Genomic DNA, 15,435 nt, shown 5'->3' on the forward strand with positions numbered 1-15,435 from the left:
TGGGGGTCCCAGTGGGGTCCTGGCTCTGTGCTGGGGCTCCCGGTGCATCCCAAGGGATCCGGGACCTGTTCTGGGAGCACCTCGGGATCCCTGAGGGACCTGGGGGGATCTGGGTTCCCCTCTAGGACAAATGGGGATCCCGCAGGGTTTGGGATCCCCTCGGGAGCCTCCGGGGGATCCCTGCGGGACGGCTGGGGGGGACCTTGGGACCGGGACCGGGACTGGTGCCAGGTTTGGGACCGGGACCGGGATTAAGGCCAGAATTGGGATCGGGACTGGGACCAGGCTTGGAAATGGGACTGGGATTATGGCCGGGACCGGGATCGGGATGGGGACTGTGACCGGGACCGGGATTTGGCGCCAGGTTTGGAACCGGGACCGGGATTGGGACCCCCAAACTTCCACCGCACGCTCCGATTGGTCCGGTCTGACCCCGCCCCTTTCCCCTCCAGCCAATGGCAGCACAGGGACGTGGCGCTGCCTCCGAGATGCCGCTTTCTGATTGGCGGGAGTTCGACCTTCGGGCGGAGCGCATTTTGATTGGCCGAGACAGGGGCGCTGAGGGAGGCGATTGGTTGGGGCGGGGAGGGCGGAAGTGGAGAGGCGGGTCCGGGAAAGATGCAGGTGCGGACCGGGAGCGGGATCGGAAACGGGATCGGGAACGGGACCGGGATCGGAGAAGGGTCCGGAACGGGGACAGGGACCGGGACAGGGGAAGGGGCTGGGACCGGGATGGGGATCGGGAGCGGGATTGGGATCGGGAGTGGGATCGGAAACGGGACTGGCACCGGGGAAGGGACCGGGAGCGGGGAAGGGTCCGGGATCGGGTCCAGGCGCGGGGCAGCGGGGACAGCCCGGGCCTGGCGCTGGAGCGGAGGCTCCCGGTGCCGCTCCCGGTGCCCGTTCCGGTTGCCGCAGCCCCGCCCCTGCCCTGTTCTCCCCGCAGGCTCCCCAGGACTACCGGAATGTGCCCATCGACATCCAGACCAGCAAGCTCCTGGGTACGGGAACGAACCCCGGCTCCGGGCAGGGACCGGGAATTTGTCCCGGTTATCCCAGCCCTGTTCCCGCTTTTCCCTCCAGCTGGGGATCCATCCCAGGCTTTGGGAAGAGGCTCGGGAATTCCTCCCGCTGTTTGTCCCCCGTGTCCCCGGAGCCCGGGGATGTCCCCACTGTGACCGCCCCGTCTCCATGTCCCCCTGTCCCTGTGTCCCCATGCGGTGATGGCACTGTCCCCGTGTCCCGGTCCCCAGACTGGCTGCTGGACCGGCGGCACTGCGGGCGGCGCTGTCTGTGTCCCCGCGGTGTCCCCGCTGTCCCGGTGTCCCCGCGGTGATGGCACTGTCCCCTGTCCCCAGACTGGCTGCTGGACCGGCGGCACTGCGGGCGGCGCTGTCTGTGTCCCCGCGGTGTCCCCGCTGTCCCGGTGTCCCAGCAGTGTCCCCACGTCCCCGTGTCTCTGTGTCCCCGCGGTGTCCCCGCTGTCCCGGTGTCCCTGCACTGTCCCCGCTGTCCCTGTGTCCCCGTGCGGTGATGGCACTGTCCCCACGTCCCCGTGTCCCCAGACTGGCTGCTGGACCGGCGGCACTGCGGGCGGCACTGTCTGTGTCCCCGCGGTGTCCCCGCTGTCCCGGTGTCCCTGCAGTGTCCCCATGTCCCGGTGTCCCCCCGGTGATGGCACTGTCCCCTGTCCCCAGACTGGCCCTGTCCCGGTGTCCCTGCAGTGTCCCCATGTCCCGGTGTCCCCCCGGTGATGGCACTGTCCCTGTGTCCCCAGACTGGCTGCTGGACCGGCGGCACTGCGGGCGGCACTGTCTGTGTCCCCGCGGTGTCCCCGCTGTCCCGGTGTCCCTGCAGTGTCCCCACGTCCCCGTGTCCCCTGTCCCCAGACTGGCCCTGTCCCGGTGTCCCCGCGGTGTCCCCGCTGTCCCGGTGTCCCTGCGGTGTCCCCATGTCCCGGTGTCCCCCGGTGATGGCACTGTCCCCTGTCCCCAGACTGGCCCTTTCCCGGTGTCCCTGCGGTGTCCCCATGTCCCGGTGTCCCCCCGGTGATGGCACTGTCCCTGTGTCCCCAGACTGGCTGCTGGACCGGCGGCACTGCGGGCGGCGCTGGCCCGCGCAGGTGGCGGCGGTGCGGGAGCGGATCCGGGCGGCGCTGCAGGACATGCCCGAGCACCCCGAGATCCGAGAGCTGCTCCAGGGCTCCTGTCAGTGCTCCGGGACCGGCACTTGGGGGTTTGGGGTTTGGGAATTAGGAATTGAGGGTTTGGGGTTTGGGGGTTTGGGAATTGGATTTGGGGTTTGGGGGTTTGGGGGTTTGGGGTCTGGGATTGGGGGTTTGGCATTTGGGGATTTTGGATTTGGGGTTTGGATCTCCCCCCCTGCAGAGCCAGGATTTGGGGTGGGAGGGTTGTTCACAAAGGGGTGGTGGTGGCAGCTGAGGAACCCCCCAAAGCCCCCCAGGGACCCCCCAAAGCCCCCCAGGGATCCCCCAAAGCCCCCCAGGGACCCCCCAAAGCCCCCCGGGGACCCCCCAAAGCCCCCCGGGGATCCCCCAAAACCCCCCAGGGATCCCCCAAAGCCCCCCAGGGATCCCCCAAAGCCCCCCAGGGATCCCCTGACCCCACTGTTCCCCCCAGACCTGCACTATTTCCACTGCCTGCGCATCGTGGAGATCCTCAAGGGCACCGAGGCCTCCACCAAGAACCTCTTTGGGCGCTACTCGTCCCAGAGGATGAAGGTGGGAGCGCCCTCCTCTTCCTCCTCTTCTTCCTCATTCTCCTCCTCCTCCTCTTCCTCATCCTCCTCACCCTCGTGTCTGTCCCCAGGACTGGCAGGAGATCGTGTCCCTCTATGAGAAGGACAACGCCTACCTGGGTGAGAGGGGATGGGAATAATGGGAATAACGGGAATAATGGGAATGATGGGAATGGGAATGGCAATCATGGGAATTCCCCGAGGTGTCCCAAAGAACCCCCTGGGTGGGTGGAATTCAGTCCCCAAACCGGGATGGGCTGGGATGGGAAAGGATGGGATTTGTGGGAAAGCCAAATCCCAGTGGGATTTAAAGGGGAATTCGGTCCCCAAACTGGGATGGGATGGGATGAGATTTAAAAGTGAATTGAGCCCCCAAACCAGGGTGGGATGGGATTTAAAGGTGAATTCAGTCCCCAAACTGGGATGGGATTTAAAGCTGAATTCAGCCCCAAACCAGCACAGGACAGGATTTAAAGCTGAATTCAGCCCCAAACCCAGCACAGGATTTAAAGGTGAATTCAGCCCCAAACCAGCACAGGACAGGATTTAAAGCTGAATTCAGCCCCAAACCAGCACAGGACAGGATTTAAAGCTGAATTCAGCCCCAGACCAGCACAGCACAGGATTTAAAGCTGAATTCAGCCCCAGACCAGCACAGGACAGGATTTAAAGCTGAATTCAGCCCAGACCAGGATGGGATTTAAAGGTGAATTCAGCCCCAAACCCAGCACAGGATTTAAAGCTGAATTCAGCCCCAGACCAGGACAGGATTTAAAGGTGAATTCAGCCCCAAACCAGGACAGGATTTAAAGCTGAATTCAGCCCAGACCAGCACGGGCCAGAATCCAAAGCCCGGGCTCCATGGGGGTACCCGTTCCCAGCGGGAGGAGCCCCGGGATGGTGCCGGGCGCCCCCCCAGCCCCGGGGTGACCCCCTGTGCCCCCCTGTGCCCCCAGCCGAGCTCTCCAGCCTGCTGGGCCGCAGCATCAGCTACGAGCTGCCGGCGCTGCGGCGGCAGCGGGGCCGGTGGCTGCAGGCGCAGCAGGAGCTGGCGCGGCGCGAGGACGAGTGCCAGGCACGGGCAGCGGAGCTCCGCGAGCGCTTCCTGGGCTCCTGCCGCCAGTACGGCATCGCCGTGAGTGCCGGGGAGCAACGGGGGAGGCTGCGACGGGGTGGGGATGGGCCCAGAGAGAGCCTGGAACGGGATGGGAATGGCCACAGATAGAGCCTGAAACAGGCTTGGACAGTACGGCATCGCCGTGAGTGCCGGGGAGCAACGGGGGAGGCTGGGACGGGGTGGGGATGGGCCCAGAGAGAGAGAGCCTGGAACAGGCTTGGACAGTACGGGCATAGCTGTGAGTGCCAGGGGAATGGGGGAGCCTGAAAGGGGTGGGGATGGCCCTGAACAGAGCCTGAAATGTGCTGGGAATGGCCCCAGAGAGAGCCTGGAACAGGCTTGGACAGTACGGCATCGCCGTGAGTGCCGGGGAGCAACGGGGGAGGCTGAGACGGGGTGGGGATGGGCCCAGAGAGAGCCTGGAACGGGATGGGAATGGCCCAAATGAGCCCCAAAATAACCCCGGGGGGAGCCTGGAACAGGGATGGGAATGGCCCCAGATAGAGCCTGGCATGGGATGGGAATGGCCTCAGAGAGAGCCTGAAATGGGCTGGGAATGGCCCCAGATAGAGCCTGAAACGGGTGGGGATGGCCCAAATGAGCCCCAAAATAACCCCAGAGAGAGCCTGAAATGGGCTGGGAATGGCCCAAATGAGCCCCAAAATAACCCCGGGGGGAGCCTGGAACAGGCTGGGAATGGCCCCAGATAGAGCCTGAAATGGGGCTGGACAGTACGGCATCGCCGTGAGTGCCAGGGCAACCGGGAGGCTGAAACGGGGTGGGGATGGGCCCAGAGAGAGCCTGAAATGGGGTGGGAATGGCCCCAGAGAGAGCCTGAAACAGGCTTGGACTCGTGGGAGCCTGAAATGGGAATGGCCCCAGATGAGCCCCAAAACAACCCCAGGGGGAGGCTGAAATGGGCTGGGGATGGCCCTAAACAGAGCCTGAAATGGGGTGGGGATGGTCCCAGATAGAGCCTGAAATGGGCTGGGAATGGCCCCAAATGAACCCTGAAATAACCCCAAAACCAGGCCTGAAATAGCCCCAAACACAGCCTGAAACAGGCCGGGAACAACCCCAAATGGGGCTGGAATAGCCCCAAACAGGGCTGAAATAACCCCAAAATGGGCCCCAGAATAACCCCAAAACAAGCCCTAAATCAGGTCTGAAATGGCCTCAAATGGGTCCCTGAATAGCCCCAAACAGACCCTAAAGCAAGTGTCCCCAAGTGTCCCCTCAGTGTCCCTGGGGTGTCCCCTCAGTGTCCCCAGGATGTCCCTCAGTGTCCATAGGGTGTCCCTAAGTTTTCCAGCATGTCCCCAAGTGTCCCCTCAGTGTCCCCAGGGTGTCCCCTCAGTGTCCCCTCGTGTCCCCTCGGTGTCCCCAGGGCGAGGACGTGCGCCGGGAGCTGCTGGCCCAGGTGCAGGCGCTGCCGTCGCTGCTGTCCCGCGTTGGGGACGGCGCCAGCGCCCTCGGGGACGCCATCGAGCTGTACCAGGCCTGCGTGGGCTTCGTGTGCGACAGGTGGGGACAGCCCTGACACCCCAAAACCAGCCCTGACACCCCAAAATCATCCCCAAACCAGCCCCAAACCATCCCTCTGCTACCCTAAAGCAGCCCTGGCTCCCCAAACTGCCCCACAAAAGCTCCTGGCCCCTCCAAACCCTGGCACTGCGGATGCTGAGGTGTCCCTGATGTCCCCGTGACCAATGCCATCCCCAGTGCTGTCCCCATGCTCCCTGTCCCCATGTCCCCAGTGCTGTCCCCATGTTCCCTTGCTGCCCTGTGTGCCCATGTCCCCGTGCCATCCCCATGTCCCCATGTCCCTGTGTCCCCATGTCCTTGGTTCTGTCCTGTGTCCCCATGTCCCTGTGCCATCCCCATGTCCCCATGTCCCCCCATGTCCCCATGTGCCCTGTGTGCTCATGTCCCCGTGCCATCCCCATGTCCCCATGTCCCTGTGCCATCCCCATGTCCTTGGTTCTGTCCTGTGTCCCCATGTCCCTGTGCCATCCCCATGTCCCCATGTCCCCATGTCCCCATGTCCCCGTGCCATCCCCATGTCCCCGTGTCCCTGTGCCATCCCCATGTCCCTGGTTCTGTCCTGTGTCCCCATGTCCCCGTGCCATCCCCATGTCCCCGTGCCATCCCCATGTCCCCATGTCCCTATCTGGTGTCCCAGCCCCGGTGTGGAGGCGCTGCCGCTGCTCCGGCACGTGGTGTCCCCATGTCCCTGTCCATCCCCATGTCCCCATGTCCGTGTCCTGTCCCCATGTCCCCGTGCCATCCCCATGTCCCCATGTCCCCGTGTCCCAGCCCCGGTGCGGAGGCGCTGCCGCTGCTCCGGCACGTGGTGTCCCCATGTCCCCGTGCCATCCCCATGTCCCCATGTCCCTGTGCCATCCCCATGTCCCCATGTCCCCATGTCCCCGTGCCATCCCCGTGTCCCTCTCTGGTGTCCCAGCCCCGGTGCGGAGGCGCTGCCGCTGCTCCGGCACGTGGTGGCCCACGGGAACTCGTCCGTGTTCCGCTGGCGCACGGGGCAGGAGCCGCTGCGGCTGGAGCGGCCCGAGGCGGCCCCGCAGGCACCGGAGCCGCCCCCGCAGGACACGGTGCGTGCTGGCGGGGGCACCGGGACACGGGGGACACGGGGGGACACAGGGACATGCGGACATGGGGACATGGGGGGACACAGAGACACGGGGGATCCCCCTGGCTGGCGCTGGGGTCGGGCCGTGTCTCAGGGGTTTGGGGGTTTGGGGTCGGGCCGTGTCTCATGGGTTTGGGTTTGGGGTTTGGGGGTTTGGGGTTTGGGACCGTGTCTCATGGGGGGTTTGGGGTTTGGGGTTTGGGGTTGGGCTGTGGCTCAGGGGTTTGGGGTTTGGGGGTTTGGGGTTTGGGTTTGGGGTTTGGGGCCGTGTCTCATGGGGGGTTTGGGGTTGGGCCGTGTCTCATGGGGGGTTTGGGGGTTTGGGTTTGGGGCCGTGTCTCATGGGGGGTTTGGGGTTTGGGGTTGGACTGTGGCTCAGGGGTTTGGGGTTTGGGGTTTGGGGGTTTGGGGATTTGGGGTTTGGGTTTGGGGTTTGGGGTTTGGGGCCGTGTCTCATGGGGGGTTTGGGGTTTGGGGTTTGGGTTTGGGGTTTGGGGTTTGGGGCCGTGTCTCATGGGGGGTTTGGGGTCTTTCCCACAGATCGATTGGGGAGATTTCCCCACGGAGCCACCCCAGGGCGGGGACATCGACTGGGGCATCACGGTGGAGCCCAGCCCGCAGGTGGGTGACGTTCCTGTGTCCCCCTGTGCCACCCTGTGCCACCCTTTGTCACCTTTCACTCCTCAGGGGAATGGTGACATTGATTGGGGCGATGTCCCTGTGTCCCCAAACCCACCTAATGTCACCCTTTGCTCCCCAGGGGGACGATGGCATCGACTGGGGTGATGGAGAGAAGGGACAGGAGGGGACGATCACAGTAGAGCTCAGTGCCCAGGTGGGTGACATCCCTGTGTCCCCAAACCTCCCCTGTGTCACCTTTCCTCCCTCAGGGCGATGGTGGCATTGGTTGGGGTGATGTCCCTGTGTCCTCAAACCCACCTAATGTCACCCTTTGTTCCCCAGGGGAGGATGGCATTGGTTGGGGTGATGTCCCTGTGTCCTCCTATCCCCCTGATGTCCCCTTTTGTCACCCTTTGTTCCCCAGGGGGAGGATGGCATCGATTGGGGTGACGGAGAGAAGGGGACAATCCCAGCAGAGCCCCAGGTTTGTGACACCCCCATGGCCAGGGGAGTGTCCCTGTGTCCCCACATCCCCCTGATGTCCCCTTTTGTCACCCTTTGTCACCCTTTGCTCCCCAGGGGGACGATGGCATCGATTGGGGTGATGGAGAGAAGGGACAGGAGGGGACGATCACGGTGGTGGAGGCTGGAACTGAGGGTGAGCAGGGCTGGGGGGTCCTGGGGGGCACAGGCAGCTCCCAAATCCCCCAGATTCCCCCAAATCCCCCCAAATTCCCCATTCCCAGTGCCCCTGGGACCCCCAGAGGGGTTTGGGATGGGGCAGGGAGTGGGGTTTGGGTGCTGGGCAGGATTTTTGGATATTGGGCAGGGATTTCGGGTTCTGGGCAGGGGTTTTGCGTGCTGGGCAGTGTTTCTGGGTGCTGGGCAGGGTTTCTGGGTTCTGGGCAGTGTATTTGGGTTCTGGGCAGTGTATTCGGGTTCTGGGCAGTGTGTTTGGGTTCTGGGCAGTGTGTTTGGGTTCTGGGCAGTGTGTTTGGGTTCTGGGCAGTGTTTCTGGGTTCTGGGCAGTGTGTTTGGGTTCTGGGCAGTGTTTTTGGGTTCTGGGCAGTGTATTTGGGTTCTGGGCACTGTATTTGGGTTCTGGGCAGTGTTTTTGGGTTCTGGGCAGTGTATTCGGGTTCTGGGCAGTGTTTTTGGGTTCTGGGCAGTGTGTTTGGGTTCTGGGCAGTGTTTTTGGGTTCCGGGCCGGGATTTTGGGGTGAAGCTGAGCAGGCTTTGGGGTCCCACCCCGCCGCAGCCCCCGAGGGCGTTGCCCGTGGCTCGGACGCGCTGACCCTGCTGGAGAACCCCGAGACTCGGAACCAGTTCATCGACGAGCTCATGGAGGTGGGCGCGGGGGACACGTGTGACCCTGGGGGTGACCCTGGCAGTGTCCCTGACGCTGTCCCTGTTGTGTCCCCATTGCTGTCCCCATTGCTGTCCCTGCCGCTGTCCCTGTTGTGTCCCCATTGCTGTCCCCGGCGCTGTCCCGCAGCTGGAGCTGTTCCTGGCGCAGCGGCTGCTGGAGCTCGAGGACGCGGCGCTGGACGTGGTGGCCCTGAGCCAGTTCCAGGCGGCGCCGGCCGCGCTGCAGGGCCAGAGCCCCGAGCGCCTGCGGGCCCAGCTGGCCACGGCGCGGGAGCTGCTGGGGCAGCTGTGCTCGCGCAGCGTGCAGCACCTCTGCATGATCCTCGCCTCGCCCAGGTGCGGCCCCGACCCGAAACGGGCCCTGAATAGCCCCAAAACAGGCCCTAAAATAGCCCCAAAACAGACCCTAAAATAGCCTCAAACCAGGCCCCAAACTGCCTCAAAACAGGCCCTAAAATAGCCTCAAAACAGGCCCCAAATAGCCCCAAAACAGGCCCCAAACTGCCCCAAAACAGGCCCTAAAACAGACCCTAAATGATCCTCGCCTCACCCAGGTGCCTGCCCTGCCCCAAAACAGGCCCTAAAATAGCCTCAAAACAGGCCCCAAACTGCCCCAAACCAGACCCTAATATACCCCTAAAATAGCCCTAAACCAGCCTGTAAAATAATCCCTAGAATAGCTGTAAAGAAGCCCCCCAAACAGTGCTAAAATAGCCCCAAAACAGCCCCTAAAATAGCCCTGAACCAGCCCCCACTCAGCCTCTAAAATAGCCCTAAATTTGCCCTTAAAATAAGCCCTAAAATAGCCCTAAAACAGCCCTTAACCAGAGGGGCTCTGCAGTGTGTTACCACTGTCCCCAGACCATGCAGTGTGACCCCGCTGTCCCTGTCCCCATGTCCCCATTGTGTCCCCAGGTACGTGGAGCGTGTGACGGCCCTGCTGCGGCAGCAGGCCCTGCAGGCCGAGCTGTCCCTGTCCTGCAGTGTGTCCCTGCTGTCCCCATGACCCTGCTGTCCCTGTCCCTGTCCCTGTCCCCATAACCCCTCTGTCCCCCCGTCCCCCTGTCCCCAGACAATGTGACCCTGTCCCCATGTCCCCAGGTACGTGGAGCGTGTCACGGCCCTGCTGCGGCAGCAGTGTCTCCAGGCCGAGCTGCTGCTGGCCCCGCTGTCCCCATGACCCTGCTGTCCCTGTCCCTGTCCCTGTCCCCATAACCCCTCTGTCCCCCTGTCCCCAGACAATGTCCCCCTGTCCCCGTTGTGTCCCAGGTACGTGGAGCGTGTCACGGCCCTGCTGCGGCAGCAGGCCCTGCAGGCCGAGCTGCTGCTGGCCCTGCTGTCCCTGCTGTCCCCATGGCCCCGCTGTCCCTGTCCCTGTCCCCATAACCCCTCTGTCCCCCTGTCCCCGTTGTGTCCCAGGTACGTGGAGCGTGTCACGGCCCTGCTGCGGCAGCAGGCCCTGCAGGCCGAGCTGTCCCTGTCCTGCAGTGTGTCCCTGCTGTCCCCATGACCCCGCTGTCCCCTCTGTCCCCCCTGTCCCCCTGTCCCCCTGTCCCCAGACAATGTGACCCTGTCCCCGTTGTGTCCCAGGTACGTGGAGCGTGTGACGGCCCTGCTGCGGCAGCAATCCCTGCAGGCCGAGCTGTCCCTGTCCTGCAGTGTCCCCGCTGTCCCCATGACCCCGCTGTCCCTGTCTCTGTCCCCATAACCCCTCTGTCCCCCGTCCCAGACAATGTGACCCTGTCCCCGTTGTGTCCCAGGTACGTGGAGCGTGTGACGGCCCTGCTGCGGCAGCAGGCCCTGCAGGCCGAGCTGCTGCTGGCCAAGCGGGAGGCGCTGGGGCAGCGGCGCCGCCAGGCCCAGGCCGAGCAGGGAGCGCTGGAGCCGCGGCTGCAGCAGCTGCAGGAGAGAGCCAGGGAGCTGCAGAGCCTGGTGAGGGACGGGGGGACACCCTGGGAACCCCCCTGAGCCCCGGGAGCCCCCGGTGACCCTGAACCTCCGCCCGGTGCCGTTGCAGATCGAGGCCGACATCTCCAAACGCTACGGGGGGCGCCCGGTGAACCTGATGGGCGTCAACCTGTGACAGACGAGGGACACCTGGCTGTGACACCTGAGGAATCACCTGACCCAAGGACTCAGTCTGGACCCCAAGGGAACTCAGCCTGATGACCCCAAGGGACATCAGTGTGGACCCTGACACTGTGACCCCTAAGGGACACGGGGGGTCCCCAGGGGGTCCCGTCCCTCCCAGCCCCTCTGCCCACCCGGGGGTGCTGCAGGGTTTGGGGGTGTCGGTGAATAAACCCGAATTTGTGTCACATCGGGGGAGAGGAGTGTGTGTGTCACTGAGAGGGATGGGGACAGGGACAGGGGCAGGGACGGGGACAGGGGGTGCGGCCCTGGGGGTCTGTCCCCCCCGGGGGGACCGTGTGGGGCACAGAGAGCCCCGTCCGCTCAGGGATTTGGGGGTCCCGGTGCTGTGGGAGCGGATTTGGGGCTGTGGGGTCCCAGCCCGGCTCCAGCTCTCGCTCCCCACTCTCCTGTCCCTGTCCCCAAACCCGTCCCTGTCCCTGTCCCTGTCCCCATCCCCGTCCCCGCTCGGTGACAGCCGGGCTCCGGGAGCCCCTCATTACCGCGCTCCCGGTGATTAACGGCCTCATTAATTACCCGCCGCCTGTCGCGGAGCCGCGGAGGGTCCCCGGCGGGGATGGGGGGCCGGCAGTGTCCCCTTGTCCCCCGTCCCCGGCCGTGTCCCCTCCCCCGGCCCGGCTGCCGCTCGCTCTCCCCGCCAGGGAGGGTTTAATTACCAATTAATGTCGCTCCATCTGTCCCACCCTGTCCCCGCTCGCTCCATCAGCGCCGGGACCCCCCCGCCAGCTGGGGGCGGCTCTGCTGCCCCTCCCGCTGTCCCCAAATGTCCCCAAATGTCCCCGCGGCCACCCCGGCCCCGCCTGTCCTGTGCGCTCCCCGTCCGTCCCTCTGTCCGTCCCTCTGTCCATCCTTTGGACGGGAAGGGAACAGAAATCAGGGAACAGCCGAGGCACCGGAGAGGGGAAACCTTCGGGGTCATTTTTGGGGGGCTCACCCCCCCCCATGGGTGTGATGAGCTGGGCAGGCTCAGCCTGAGGAGTTCTGGGGGAGCCCCCCAAAACTCTCCTGCCCTGTTTTGTGACCCGTGTTACCCCCAAACCGGGGCGCTGTGGGGTGCTGCGGGGTGTTTGGGGTGCTGTGGGGTATTTGGGGTGCTGTGGGGTGTTTGGGGTGCTGCGGGGTCCTGAGGGGTCGCTGTCCCCCCGCCCTGTCCCCCCCGCTCGGCCCCTCGGTCGCCGGCAGCGCTGCCTTTGTCCCCGTGTCACCCGGGGGGCACCAGCTGTCACCGCCGGGGCCTTCGCGCTCCTCCTCCTCCTCCTCCTGCTGCTGCTGCCCCTCTTTGTTCTCGGGCTGCGGAGGGAGGGGGGACACGCAGGGTCGCCATCCCGAGGGGACACGAGGGGACACAGAGCCCCCCAGGGATGGGGACACCCCCAAAACGGGGACAGGGTGGGTTTGGGGGGCGCTTCGTGCCCTCACCCCCGGCTGGCGCCGCTTTGGGGGTCCCCAGGGTGTGCATGGGGGTGCCCGGGTTTGGGGTGCCCGGGGGAACCCCTTGTGATTGAGGGGGGGCGCTACAACAGGGGAGACCCCAAGAGGGGTTCAGGGGGTTACTGGGGGCAGAGTTTTGGGGCGTCTCGAAGGGGGGGATCCCGGTTTGGAGGATGAGGACAGGGTTTGGGGGGTCAGGAAGGGGTCCCGGAGTGGGGGTCCCTGTTTGGGGGTTCAGGACAGGGTCCCGAAGGGGAGGGTCCCGGTTCGGGGGGGTCCGGGCAGGGTTCCGGAGGGGGCGGTCCCGGTTTGGGGGGTCAGGGCGGGGTCCCGCGCGCAGCCGCAGAGCCGCCGGCAGGTGGCGCTGCAGGACCGCGAATGCGCGACACGGGGCGGGGCGTGAGGGGAGGAGCCACGGTGTGATGGGCGTGGCTATTTTCTTTATAAGGATAATATATGCTGCAATGGGCGGTGCTATGCAAATAAGCGCGGTGTCGCAAGGCGCATTGGGAAGGAGGCGCGCGGGGGCGGCGGCGGTGGGGGGAGCAGGGGCGGATTTGGAGTCCCGGGGATGGATTTTGGGGTCCCGGGGATGGATTTTGGGGTCCCACGGGGGCGTGATGTGCCCGGGACAGGCTGTGCCAGCCTGGGGGGCTCTGTAGGGTTGGGGTTACCCGGAAATGGGGCAAAACCGGGGTGGGGGGTCCCCAAAAAGGGGGTGACCTCAGTGTGGGGTGTCCTTAGGATGGTTGTCCCAAGCCTGGGAGGGGTCTGTAGGGAACATCCAGAACATTTAACAGGGGACATTTAACAAAAAACCCCATAAATATCCCAAAACCCCACCCCGACACCGGATTGGGCAGGAAAATCTTTAATTGTGGCTGGATGCAGCTGGGAAGGACAAACTTCATTAGTGCCTAATTAATCCCTGGGTGTAATCAAGGCTGGGGGCGGAGCCCAGGCCCGGGAAGGGGCTCCTGGCTCCATCCCAAGCAATCCCAAGCCCTGCTCCCGTTCCCTGAGCGCTCCCAGTCTGGAATGTTCCAGTGACTCACCCCAACCCTCCCTTGTTTGCTTAAATTTTGGGGTGGAGCGTTTTCCTGGAGGAGAAACAATGAGGAAGGGGCTCTTGGATTCGGGGTATCCCGGATTTGGGGATCCCAAATAACCCCAGGCCCTCCCTGTCCCTGCTCCCATTCCCTGAGCCCTCCCAGCCTGGAATTTTCTGGAGACTCACCTGAACTTTCCCTTGTTTGGGAAGATTTTCCCTTTAACTTTTGGGGCTGGGGAATTTTCCTGGGGGGGCAATAATGGGGAGGGGGCTCCGTGCCCCCCTCTGGTGGCACGAGGTGGGCACGGGGCCAGGGCCAGCTGTCCCCAAATAGCCCTGGGGACACCAAAAATAACCCGGAGGGACAGCCCAGCTCGGGTTCCCAGCTGGGAACTGGCACGGGAGGGCTTTGGGGGGCTGCCAGACACCCCCTGTTCCCTTTGGGGGGATTTAGGGTGAGCAACAATCCCAAAATTCATCCCAGGAAGGGTTTGGGGTGGAAAACAACCCCAAAATCTATCCTGGGGGGTTTAGGGTGGGCAACACCGCTAAATCTTCAACCTGGGTAGGGCAAGACCCTCAAAATCCAAACCAGGATGGGTGTTAGGTGGATGTCACCCCCAAAATCCAACCCGGGGGGCTTTAGGGTGGAAAACAACCCCAAAATCCAACCCAGGATGGGTTTTATGTGGATATCACCCCCAAAATCCAACCAGGGAGGGTTTGGGGAGGACATGACCCAAAATCTCCGGGATCTGGGCACTTCCAGCCCCTCAAACACCTTCCCTTGTCCCCCTGGCCTCACCGCTGGGTCTCTGCAGGTTTTGGGGGGCACAACCAACCTGGACAACCCCGGGATAACCTGGCCCAGCCTCACCCTGTCGGATCCCATGCCACTTTTTCCATGTTATTTATTTTTTCCCCGGGTGAAGCAGTGTCTGTGGCATGCTGTCTGTCCCGGCGGGTTTCTGGGGCAGGGCAGGGGTGGCTGGGATGGGCAGGAATGGCAGGATCGGGATCGGGATCGGGGTGGTGCTGCCTAGGCCGCCCACCTGCCCCGCTGGCACCGGTCTGGGCAGGAACGGGGCACAGGGATGGGCAGGGATCCCACAGGGATCCGTGTGGGAAGGGGAGAACAGGCAGGAACCCCAAATGGGGCAGAGATGGGCAGGAATCCCACAGGAATCCCTGTGGGAAGGGCAAGAATCCCACAGGGAACAGGGAAGGGCAGGAATCCCAAATGAAGCAGAGATGGGCAGGAATCCTATGTGGATCCATGAGGGAAGGGCAGGAATCCCACAGGGATCTGTGTGTGAATGGGAAAACAGCCAGGAATCCCAAATGAAGCAGAGATGGGCAGGAATCCTATGTGGGTCCATGAGGGAAGGGCAGGAATCCAACAGGGATCTATGTGAGCATGGGAACACAGGCAGGAATCCCACACAGATCCATGGGGAAGGGTAGAAGGGGCAGAAATCCCACAGGGAGCAGGGAAGGGCAGGAATCCCCCACGGATCCATGCAGGCAGGGGTGAATGACCCGCTCCGGGTCTGAACCCTGCCCCGCGGCTGATGTTTAATTGGGTTACGGGGTTTCAGGCTGGCTTAGGGGTTGATGACCCTGGAAGGGAAAGGGAGGGCCAGGGCCTGATGCCAGCGGCGCTTTTCCACCTTTTTTCACACAGATCCCGGCCCGGAGCAGATTTTTGGGCAGCCGAGGTGGTTGGGAAGGACCCCAGCCTGGCCCTTGCCTGGTGACACCCAGCAGTCACTAACACCGGGGCTGTGCCCCCGGGGGCATCGCCCCCAGATCGCCCTGCATGCCCGAGGCCTGGGGGTGCCCCCAAGGGGAACAAGGCTGAGGAGCGGCCTCGGGAGCGGCTCCGGGCGCGGTGCGGGCCCCGCCGGGGGTGCGGCCCCCTCAGGCCCCGCCATGGCGGCCTCGCCCCGCTCAGGGCCCGGGCCGCCCGTTGCCGTGGCAACCGCTGCGGGGCGAGGGGGCGGTGCCGCCGGCCCGCAGCCATTGGTGCTCGTCGCTGCCACTCAAGCGCGCGAATCCTGCGCGTCGTCTCATTGGTTTCTGCCGCTTTCACTCAGTGAAGGCTTTGCGCGCCATTGGGTGGACATGCTGTCAATCAATCACAGAGCGGGGACAGCTGCCCTTGTCAGTTTCTCATTTTCCATTGGTTTGGCTGCGCCGAGCGCGAGGGTCGCCCGCGCCTCCTCGCGCGTCCATTGGTCAGCTCGCTTGCCAATCAAAGAGGTGCCGGGGAGGCGGGAGGAACTCTCC

General features: G+C 64.1%; 1 protein-coding gene across 4 annotated transcripts; it reads left to right on the forward strand.

Moving 5' to 3' along the window:
* Window positions 1-499: 499 nt before the first annotated feature.
* CDK5RAP3 (CDK5 regulatory subunit associated protein 3) lies at window positions 500-10,631 on the forward strand. Of its 4 annotated transcripts, XM_064733509.1 has the most exons (16): window positions 511-624; window positions 947-1,001; window positions 2,076-2,207; window positions 2,640-2,740; window positions 2,829-2,877; window positions 3,714-3,892; window positions 5,262-5,398; window positions 6,339-6,486; window positions 7,065-7,145; window positions 7,285-7,359; window positions 7,570-7,629; window positions 7,725-7,803; window positions 8,404-8,492; window positions 8,641-8,849; window positions 10,274-10,445; window positions 10,531-10,631. In XM_064733509.1, the coding sequence occupies exons 1-16, from the start codon at window positions 619-621 to the stop codon at window positions 10,594-10,596; spliced, it is 1,638 nt and encodes a 545-aa protein (XP_064589579.1). In that variant the 5' UTR covers window positions 511-618; the 3' UTR covers window positions 10,597-10,631. The 4 variants fall into 4 exon arrangements, with proteins under 4 accessions (XP_064589578.1, XP_064589580.1, XP_064589581.1 ...); XM_064733508.1 differs by lacking the exons at window positions 10,274-10,445; window positions 10,531-10,631 and adding an exon at window positions 9,783-10,029 and having other exon boundaries at window positions 500-624; XM_064733511.1 differs by lacking the exons at window positions 10,274-10,445; window positions 10,531-10,631 and adding an exon at window positions 9,429-9,550 and having other exon boundaries at window positions 508-624.
* Window positions 10,632-15,435: the final 4,804 nt, after the last annotated feature.

The sequence above is a fragment of the Zonotrichia leucophrys genome, chromosome 27, assembly GCF_028769735.1.
Source record: "Zonotrichia leucophrys gambelii isolate GWCS_2022_RI chromosome 27, RI_Zleu_2.0, whole genome shotgun sequence".
NCBI lineage: Eukaryota > Metazoa > Chordata > Aves > Passeriformes > Passerellidae > Zonotrichia > Zonotrichia leucophrys.